Below are 11140 nucleotides of genomic sequence, written 5' to 3'. Positions count from 1 at the left end.
AAAAGGTGCACGCGCGAGCCCACGATTGGGTTTGGTTTCACTTCTGGCCCGGGTTGCTCGAAGCATGGTTAGCGCTAACCAGGGTTAAATACCATGGAAACCTATAGGTTTTGATACCTCTTAACCAACGGTTAGCGCTAACCGGACTTCGAGCAACCGGTCCCTGATTGGTTGAAAAAGTGGCGCGAGAACTTTGAACCAATCACTGAGTGAAGTAATGCAAAACCAAAGCAATTCGCTAATTACTTTCGACACTCAATTGAAAACCGCTCTGTTAGCTCTGTAAAGCCCTTGAGGGGAACACTTATTGCTTGTATATCAATTCAAATTTGAACGTTTCCGCCACTGTGGTTTAGCAGAGGACGACTCAAGAAATCCAAAGACGATCTAAGTTGTGTAACGCACCTGCAGGACCATTGCTTTTGTTCAATAAACCGATCGCCTTATTCGCGAGGTCGTCAATAATTAACGTTTTTATCAAAACTCATTAATATTTCATGAGCGAAACAGCCTGGCTGCTCACCGATCTAACGCCATGTGCATGGGCTTTAAGAACTAGATTTTTCTTTATAAAGCATACTAATAAGGCATAGTTTGTTTTTCTTGTATGCTAATGTGCTCCTCTCACAATTTGAACCTTTGTTCGGACTCCAGAGGTACACTGACTCTTTTTTGGAATGTTTTTGAAGCCATGAGGCGAAAACCCCGATAAAACACTCTTGCTGGTTTCGTTTGACGATGGCTTCACTTTATATTGGCAGGAAAAAAGAAAACTTGAAAGAGAAGAAAGGAAAAAGAAAAGAGAAGAGGAAATGGCAAAAGCAAAAGCAGAACGACAAAAGGAGCAGAATACAGCAAAAGAAGAACCGAAAAGCCCTGGTGCTGAGGCAGCGGGATCTTCTATGATTTCTGTGAAACTCGATTCAGTCATTGCCAGATCTTCATCTTCTCTACCAAGCGTCGAGGTGCTGTACGAGCAGGGAGTCGCTGGAACTGGGCAGCCGTACGTCGACTATCCACAACTCGATCTACAGTTTTATGCGTTATTTGCTCTTGGCTCGCCTATAGGAATGTTTTTAACAGTGAGGTAAGCATTCTTGTTTGATGTGGACTGGTGATCCATTGTACTGGACATGATGTTGGCCAAACTAACCAAACGATTTTCTTCCTTTTGTGTTAACTGTTGGAAATGAGACAAGTAGTCTGTTTTCAGTGTTTTCCAACCAAATCAACTTTATTCAACTCAACTCAATTCTTTGAACCAAACTCGAACTAAGTTCAAAGGAAAATCTGTCGCGATGCTATTGACTATCTTGATCTTTGAATCCATGCGGCACAACTTGTCATTAACAGATCAAGTCTATGAAAGGCTAAAAAATACACTGAATAAATGAAAAAGAAATAATAAATATGATTACATAACGACGTAATAGTCGTCTGAGACGAATTGAACGTCTGCCGACTCATTGAAAACGTTTGTTAATTGCGTCGCTGGAGCGAATTTCGATAAAACATTCTTTAGCAAGTTCTTCAGGTCTTTTCTCTTGCATAAACATGTAAAACTCTTTGAATCTTGCGAGGAACTATTTTAAAAAGCCTAGAAGTTTTATCGTTTGTCAGATATTTATGGCCGTTGAACCTTCCGCTTGACATCAACTAGTTTCCTTTCCCGTGCGGCTGAGTACCACAGAGATATAATAAATATCTTACTAACATCGTTTTTTCGGTCCGTAATGTAAATTACAGAACTTTGTTTTTCCCCTTAGATTTATAAATCCATGAGGAAAACGCGGCCGTAATTTACAGTACGATCCTTGAACTCGTTTAGTAAGAGGTATATAGTTACATTGATAAAAAGTATTAGTATTAAGAGTTTAAAAAGGGTGGGTGGATTTGGTGAAGTTAGTAATTGGTTAATTGGTTTAGTGTTGTTACTGCTACATAGTTTTACAATGCGACCAACACTATTCAGGGTCAATTTTTGTTTTCTCCTTGCAGAGGTGCAACTGAAATCGGTCTGGACTATCAGCTTCCAACATGTCCACGCCTTTTCAACATATTTCACCCATATGATCCAGTGGTATGGCCTTTTATTCAATACGTTTCAGTGTTTTCAAGCTAAAAAGCTTAGCATACCACTCAAGCGCACACTCGGCGCATACCATTCTTGGCAACCCAATGTAAAGCCAATACAAAAACGTTTTTTTAGTCATTGAAGTAAGGCGAGCATTGCAGTGGTCCTTCAAGTTTTTATTTGTCTCTGTAATCCAACGAAGCGCCTTGTTTTGAGCGATTTGAAAATCCATCATCGACCCATACTTGTGCTTTTGTATATTTGGCTTTGCATTTTTTCATCCGAAATAAGAACTATGATTGCAGAACAAAGGCATAGTAAGCGACAGTGAAGCAAAGTTAATCAAACCACTTGTCCCATCCCGTCTGCAAATGAGCTTCTCAGTGAAATGCATTTCTTTATATTTCAGGCCTATCGAATAGAACCTCTTGTGAATCCATCGTTGTCTGTTGGTCCTGTTTTGATGCCTCATCACAAGGGAAGGAAGCGACTTCATTTAGGTATTAACTGGCCCCCAAGCTAGTTGCTTTTCACCTTTGTTTCGAAACGAGTCCTCAGTTGTGGGAACCCGGCAAATGGAAACTAGCCGAGTTATGAATTTTTAAGCAAATTAAACTCATTCCTATTTAAATGGTTACACTTCATGACTCGTTTTGATATTTAGACAACAAGCAACTGGAGAAATGACTACTGCCCGATGGAGGATTCAATTTAGGCGGTCGAGTCGAGTTTGTTTTGGTCGTAACGATACGGATGTGCCCAGAAATGCACGTACATCTAATAGGCCATTTCTGAAAACTATTTTTCATAAGAAAAACTTCGCACTTAAACTCGCTTTGAAGAGGAGGCAGACATGAACTCTGAAAGAAAGCCTATTGGTGTCGGATATATCATCACAAACAGGTCTGTGAGGCTCCTTGTCAGGGTGACCAGCTCACTTCTTTTACCATATAAATCGTTTTTTTTTATGCTAACTGAAAGAAAAAAAAAGCATACACAGCAGAGTCTATCGAAACAAGGTCATTAGGGAGCTTAAGCACCCGGCGTTTTTAAACCAGGTACGGAAACCGAAAGTGAACATTTCGCATGCTAGGACAGCAGTTCCTCCAAGGCTTTTAAACTAGTCGTCTCTAATAGTGAAAAGATACTTAATAATTATTCCACGAGGGTGCGCTGGATATGAAGTCATAGATAACACGCCGAGTTGGTTATAATCATTTTATGTCCAGCAAGCCCGAGTAGAATAATTGTTTTATTAAAAACTCCAGGATTAACAACCCATCCGCTGAAGCATCGATTTTTGCCTCAGACAATTCCGGTGCACAAAGGCTTTTGTCGGCCATTTTTTTCTGAGAGTTGCAAAAATGTTTTCAGCTCACTTTATTGCTGACGCGTTTTTTGACCATATTAGGCACAGCAGGTATGTGAACTGATATCCTGTGTCCGGCGAGCCAATGAAAATTCTGGAAATCTGATATCCGTAGTTTAGCTTTCAATAATTATTAATATAAACGTTGGTAGTGTGGTACATTTTTATAACGAAAGTCGGCTCTTATTTTTCTGTGTCTTTGAATGTAGAACTGCGAGAGAATCTCTCAAAACTGGGGAAAAATCTCAAACAAAGCCTCATTGATTCAGCGCTGAAAACATGGCAGTCAATCCACGAGTTTGCGCGAGCTCACTCTACCCAGACCCCTAATGAGCAAGATGCGGCGGCCATTGAAGAGGCTACTGAAGTTAAAGGTAATAATTGATCGCAAGTCTGTCTTTACTCCATGCCTTGCTACTGTTTCTACAATGCTGGTGAAAACGTCTGGGACACTTTGATTTTTCTTCACGATAACAGTCGTTTCCATAATCCCTCTCCCCCTCCACCCTGGACAATACTGAGGGAGTTTAGCAACGACAACGCCACAAAAAATAATCGTGCTGCACGTGCAGAACGCATTTCAGTGCATTTTTTGCTTGTAGTCCAAAAAAACAACAACTTGCCGGAAATCACCAACTTGGCAGGGTTTTCGTTTGAGCCGAGGCCGGACGTTTCTTCCGTTGGTTTCCCATTCCATGTCCGGTACTTTGATGCCAATATTTGAGGCATTTGTTTTATTTCTTATTAATAATTTATTATAGTATTAATATTTATTATTAGAATTTATTATAATATAAATATTTATCTTTAGAATTTATTATAATATAATTTTTAACTTACTTTTTAAAGAGAATTTGAGTCAACTCCAGGCTTGCCTTTGAAACTGATTCTTGGGTTCCGGAAACACTGGAAACAGCGTTTCTGATTGTTGGGGGGGGGGGGGGGGGGGGGGGGGAAAGAGGGGTGGAATGCCGCAAGACCCCCTGAGTAGCTCGTGCCTTTAGCGCTCTCAAGGCGCCTTGCGGCACCAAAAATGTCACGTCCGGTGCGTTCAGAAATATGTCCGCTACTTTGCAAAACTGACGAAAACCCTGCACCAACTTTAAGGCTTTGACGACAACGTGAGAGTACAACGGGAAATCGTTCACTTTTTTATCAGCTTCACTTTAAAACCGTTCCTATACTGAATCCAGTTGTATGATAGTTCACCCCTACTGGTCAAGGTAAACAAGATGGAATCGTCACGAAAAACTTACGATAGCGCTAAGTGACGTTGTAGTTGACGTTGCCTTTGTCCTCGCTAAAACGCCCTAATGTTGGGTGTCCGGTGACTTGAAAATTATACTTACGATGGAAAAGTAGGGTTGTGTCCCAAACATTTTTGCTAGGGTTGTAGTTGTTAAGGAGCACCTGTAAATTGCCCATGGAGGCTTATTAAAATCTTACAAGATGACTAATTCCTTATTTACACTAGCAAGTTTTCCTTGACAAGTTTTCCTTGGCAGTGTAAATGCCATGCTAGTTTTTGAGCAAGGACACTTGTCAAGGACGATATTTGCTAGTGTAAATTACTTGTCAAGTGCACTTGTCAAGGAAAACTTGTCATATTTTTCATTTACACTACCAAGGAAAACTTGTCAAGGAAACACTTGTCAAGGAGAACTTGCAAGTGTGTACAGTCGGCAAGTGTTCCTTGACAAGTGGATTTGTCAAGGAAAACTTGCTAGTGTAAATGAGGCTTTATCATCGGTTCTTGCCATCATTTATCAAAGGCCAACATTACGTTCCACTGAAAATCCAGCTTGTTGATCACATGATAGAACCAAGGAACATCGTTTTGTAATCAGTTTATCCATGAGCACCAGTGCTGGAAAAGTGTGTAATAGTAGAGCATTCAGGTGACTTTGCAACATCAGGCAAACGCAGAAATATATCGCAAAGGATTTTTTTTTTTTAATGAAAACATTTCGCGATTTTGTTACGTCGCATTTAGACTATTGTGATTCTCATTTGTTTTGGCTTCTGCAGTGCCAACATGTACTAAGTTCTTAATGCAGCAGTAGGGTGACGTGACTTATTCTTAAGATTTTTCGCATCACACCCTTACTTTTTGAACCTCATTGGCTGCCGGTGAAGTATAAGGTAGAATGTAAGATTGCACAGATGGTATTTACAGCGTATAACGATATGATTTGGCTTCCGAATGTACTTGTAAATGAAATAATTACTTATAGGCCTGTTACAAAGCTTACCTGGCGATAGCGACTTCCTTGCTTGTACGAACCACCGATACTGAGTCACTGCGCCGCCCACTTTCGCTTGTAAATAGTTCAAATTCGTGCATGAGAGGTGTTGTGTTCGACGCTACTTTGCAGGCCAGGGAGCCTTTCTTGAACTAGAAGTAACATCGAGTCTGCACTTGCAACCTCTTTGCTGGACAAGAAAAATTTTATCCATTTTCCCCCGGGACTCATGATTTTGAAAGCGTGTCTTTCCATTGTTTTGGTTGTTCCGGTACACCTTGACGGCGAAAGCTGGCTACTGCTATCAAAATAGGGAGCTTAAGCACGCGCGTTTTTGAGACGCGGACTTCAACCGGAAGTGAGCATTTGCATCGCTAAGTGTCTTCTCTCCATTAGAGATGGTTGGTATAAAAATCTGGGAGACACCACCGTCCTGGCACGCGAAATGTTCTCTTCTGATTGCCGTCCGCGTCTCAAAAACGCGCGTGCGTAGGCTCCATAGTGTTTTAACTGAGGTGGGCGGGGCGGTCACTCAATAATTCGGGCCCATTCCACAGAAGGGTGGTTTTCGTAGTATTCCACCTGTAAAACTGAGATCCCTTTGTTCATCCTGGGCCTTGAGTATGGAATGCTTTCCCAAGCTTACTAAGAAATGTTTATGCTTATAGTTTTTGCTATTCGCAACATCAGGCTCATCTTTTTGAGAAGGGTTTTTCTTAGCCATTTTAATCGCATACGCATTTACAGTTCTTTTCCCTGTTCTTATTGCACGTGTTAACATACATTGGTAGTGCATTATTTGTAGAATTTTCAGTCTAAAGCGCTTTACATTCTTTCTGATAGTTATAGCGCTGTATAAATGTATTAAGTTGTCATTATTAATTTTCACTCCTTTCTTTTGACGTTTTGACATCAGAACGCTGAAGTAGAACAAAGTCCGGGCGAAGCCCATATTGGTCTCTTTTAGGGGTTTAATTTTAAATTTCCGACGGGCATCCCCACCCCTTCATATGCGAAGCCTTCCCACCGCCCCCCTGCCCCACCTCCTGGGCGAAAAATGATCGACTTCCAATAGACCATTTTACAGTTGTAGCTAAGTTACCTGGCCTAAGAATGGAAGCGAGGTTGCCGGTGACCCTGTTTTGATACAAACCTCCGTACTTTTGTAATGTTAATATGGACTAATTAGAATTACAACAACCAGGAGCCCATGAGTAGGAGCCTCCATATGCACTTTATCCTTGAGTCAACCTTTGCCCGTATCTTTCTATTTTTAGAACACCACGAGTTGTTCGGCAATGCACGCACTCTTTAAAATGGCCAATCAGAATAAAGTCATTATCTAACGAAGACAAAAATAACAAAAACAATGTACACAAATTGTGCGAATTGATGTAAATGTGAGTCTCCTGCTGAAGGGTTGGTTCTAAAAATAGAAAAATACGGGCAAAGGTTGACTCATAGGGCTTGTATGAGGGAGGCAAGCTCCTACTCATGGGTTCCTGCAACAACACAATTTACATGATAAAAGCAGTGGGAGCTTTATCAATACAAGGTCACCGGCAGCCTCGCAGCCATTCATAGGCTAGGTCGCTGAGCAAACAACTGTAAAATGGTCTATTCTTATTTTTGACTTGCTGTTCGCCAAAGTTCTTGTTACTTAATCTCGCTATGATACATGTTAGAAACACGTTATCTCTTGCTTTTAACTCCATCTACAGTCGACTGTTAAAAATGCAAGTGACAGGAAACTTCAGATAGAGTGGTTTTCAAATGAGTGTCGTAAAAGCAAAACCAAAGTATTTACTTTGGTCAATCAAAAAGGACGGAGACAATCCAGTAAACCAATCAAAGCTCGAAGTAATTACACGTAGCCGACACAAAGCGCGGGAAAATGTGCACGCACGAGCCACGATTAGTTTTGGTTTCACTTCTGATTGGTTGAAAACTAAAGTGGCGCGAGAACTTTGAAACAATCAATGAGTGAAGTAATGCAAAACCAAAGCAATTAGCTCATTACTTTCGACACTCAATTGAAAACCTGCGACGTATAGCTGGGGGTAAGCCTACACTGGAAATGCGTCCCAGGGATGGCAGCACTTTTACTTGGTTTATGCTTAACTGAATTAGTTATGTGTCAATCGGCTCATGTGCGACGTAACCTTTTATTACTTATCTATCTTACCTTTGGTTTAGAACTATCAAGACTTTAAATTTGCCGCTTCCTCGTCATCTAGGGCGCCTTTGCAAACCTATATACCACCGAAACTAACTTGTACTCTTCACTTTTTGACCAGAGTCTTACCTAGACCCCCCTCCTGAGCCATGCAAAGTTGGCAGACTCAACGGAGGTCAGCGGATTGATTATGTACTTCAAGAGAAACCAATCGAAAGCTTAAATGAGTACCTTTTCGCACTCGGCAGTCATGTGACCTATTGGTAAGTCTTTGTGCGTATCCTATTGGGATCGGTTGGTTGGTTGGGCTATTTCACGTTCCATTAGAAAAACGGTTTTGATTTTATTTGTATATGTAATCACACGATTTCGAGTGCAATTTGGAATAAATAAGCACGAGTAGTAATTTGTAGTCTTGGAAAAAATTTACAAGTGCTCATTTATTCCAAATTTCACAAGAAAAATCGTGTGATTACACGAAAATATTCGAGACGGTTAAGCAGAAGAAACGCACGCGTATCACGCAATAAGGGAAAAATTGGGCCATCCAAGGCGCGCGCTTGTTTTGAAAACAAAAGATTTGATTGGTTCCGACCAGACCCTATTGTTTATTAGCCAATCATAATCCAGAATTTCGATGTGTAATTTGCACTGGTATTACAGTTTTTGCTCTGTGTTACACTTAAACTGCACTGCTCTCAGCCAATCAGAATCGAGTAATTTTTTTCATGTATATTATTAGGTTGGTAAACTGTATCAAACTAAGTTGAAAAGGTTGAAAAGTAGAAGAAGTGACCGCTGTCGATCTTGCGCACTTTTTTAACATGTCAAACTGAAAGATAGTTCTATTTGTGGGAGATATTGGGCCTTTTAACCTTTAGACAAAAGGGTTGCGGGTGAAGTGATTTACCCCAGTGGAACAAGACCTCAATCATGATGCTGTCATCCAAAACAGCCAAATGAAAACAAGAACAAAAATTTCAATAATCTCGTTCCGTTATGTTCTGCTTGTGTCAGTTGCTTCATTCTCGTAGTAAATGTTGTCTTGTCGAAAAATAATTCGAAACTTTTTTTTATTGCAGGGTCTCGGAAGACACCGCTCTTTTCATTCTAAAGCAAATCTACAAAGGATAATTTTATATTATGCAAAAGAAAATTAACACTGCAAGTCAAGAGCAGCGTCCAGGAGTTTCATCATCCGATACAATCATTTCAGGCCTTTGCTTAATTTTTTCCGTGATGTAAATGTTGCGGACATAACTGAATCCTCATAAATTCACCGCGAGGGCCTTGCTGGGGAATTTTAGAAAACGTTTAGATCTGCGACGGCGACATAAACGAAAACGTCACTCAAACGATGTTACTAAATTAGCACTGAAAACAATGGTTCTGCATGAGTTTCAAACTTCAAGTGTATATGACAGATTTCTCTTTATTTGCTCAAGTGAAACATGATGTTTTTCTGAGATAAAAACAACCTAAAAAAATGCCATTATCTGCTTTCTCAAATCCCATAATACACCTTGTTTACCCCCACAAAATTTGCATGGGCACTGTTTTTGATTTCTCTTGGGATATCTTCTTGTTCTACGTTTTCGTAGATCTCAAGGTCCGGAGGGCTTTTTCTCAAAATCCTGAAGAACGTTTCGGGCCGGGAAAGTAATAACTAAGATGAAACATATTTTCAAGACCAGAGAAAACGAAGCAATTACAAAGTTCCGCGACATGAAACGTTTTCCCTTAAAAAAGTCACCCGGAATCCGCCCGAGAGGATACGAGACTTTCGAGAAACGGCGATCTACGTCGTCGTCGGGAACGCAACCTAATTAGCATTGACTGAACAAAAAGGGCTCCACACGAGCGTTTTGAAGTTTTTTCTTTCCCATTCTTTGCAAATCTGTAACATAAAATGGCCAAATTTTAAATACTGCGGAAACAACAAATTTTTATTTTTCTCACTTAGTTCATCTTTGCTCTCAATTAACTGGAATAATGACCGGAGAGACGTGCATTCGAATTTATTCGAATTTAACGCGATCGTAGAAGCTCTCTTCTTGGCCCAAGATCGTGACACACAGGTGCTGCCATATTCGTTATACTGTTGTCTCGACAAAAGTTTTCACATTGCGAAAGAAGTTGCTTGATGGGTCTTACAGTTTTGTCCTTGGCAGGTGCTGCAAATCGGTGCGACACAAGTTGCCTGACAAATGGTACACCTCGCAATGCTTGAAAAATTCGTTGCAACGTTCTGTGAAGCCTTTGCGGAAAGTAGAATCCGAAACGGTTTCTGCAACTTGTCTCGCAACGTTTTTGGCCGTTGCAAGGTGCTGTTATGTTACATTAGGCAATGTTTTCGTGGTCTCGCAATGGCGTTGCGACATGAAAACGAAATGGGTGACATCAAAACTTCCAAAATGTAACGACGCCTTACGGATCGAGCACATGTAAACCACGTTCGTTACATAAAATCCAAAAACGACCAAGGGCCGGTATTCTTACGTATGATCCCTAGCAAGTGAAGTTAGAAGAGTTTGCATATTAATCATACTAAAGACGCGGCTTGAAAACCAAAGAAGAAATTAAAAAAACATGAAACTTTAACAATTATTTTACTCTTTAAATGTATAAGGGCAGATTTAAAAAGATCGCAATGGAAACGTTTCAGCAACATTCAACTATATACGAGAACAGTAGACCAGCCAATCCTTAGCCAAACCATCGAAAAAGTTGAGATGTAGGAAAGCTACAGGTAAAAAATAGCGCAAAAGATTAAAAGTTAGCAGAGTGTTAACACCCTAGAACTGTTCGAAGACTCAAATGATTGTTTCAGACGAGAAAAAACGAGAAAGAACGAGCCGAAAAGGATGCTCTCCAGACCACTGGACCGACGTCTTAGCAGAATATAGGCGCGTTTTACAGAAGATAGCGTGCGAGAACAAGTTTCTCTTCTTTCGAGTGCATTGTCCGCCATCTTTGTTGCAAATGTTGAGGGAAGTCTGGGCTTGAAAGAGGATCGTAATTTTTGTTGCTGTGCAAAATTTTTGACAAAAGCAAACTCTGAAGCGAAGAATGTTGGTTAGGCGACAATAGAGGCCAAACGGTTATAAGTTGAAAAACTTTGTTCGATAGTTTGGACAGGGCTTTTCGCACTTGATCAAGCACCTGAGGCTCGCTTTTGGTGTACTACCTCTAGGACGACTTGTAGACGGTTACAATGGGCCTTATTCGCGCGGCGATCATATTGGCAATAGATTTCGTACCCTGAGCCTCGAGTTGAA

At 40.6% G+C, this 11140-nt stretch overlaps 1 protein-coding gene across 1 annotated transcript in view; it reads left to right on the top strand.

Moving 5' to 3' along the window:
- The window catches only part of LOC138043589 (phospholipase DDHD2-like), a 51649-nt gene extending 42380 nt beyond the window's left edge, over positions 1–9269 (top strand). The window contains exons 12-17 of the mRNA XM_068889938.1: positions 762–1087; positions 1999–2080; positions 2484–2574; positions 3653–3817; positions 7984–8125; positions 8945–9269. Of these exons, the coding sequence (XP_068746039.1) occupies positions 762–1087; positions 1999–2080; positions 2484–2574; positions 3653–3817; positions 7984–8125; positions 8945–8996 (858 nt within the window). The 3' untranslated portion in view covers positions 8997–9269. The remainder of the gene's footprint in view (positions 1–761; positions 1088–1998; positions 2081–2483; positions 2575–3652; positions 3818–7983; positions 8126–8944) is intronic.
- Positions 9270–11140: the final 1871 nt, after the last annotated feature.

Source organism: Montipora capricornis, chromosome 3, assembly GCF_036669925.1.
Source record: "Montipora capricornis isolate CH-2021 chromosome 3, ASM3666992v2, whole genome shotgun sequence".
Classification (NCBI taxonomy): Eukaryota; Metazoa; Cnidaria; class Anthozoa; order Scleractinia; family Acroporidae; genus Montipora; species Montipora capricornis.
This window is presented reverse-complemented; position numbering and strand designations above follow the sequence as displayed.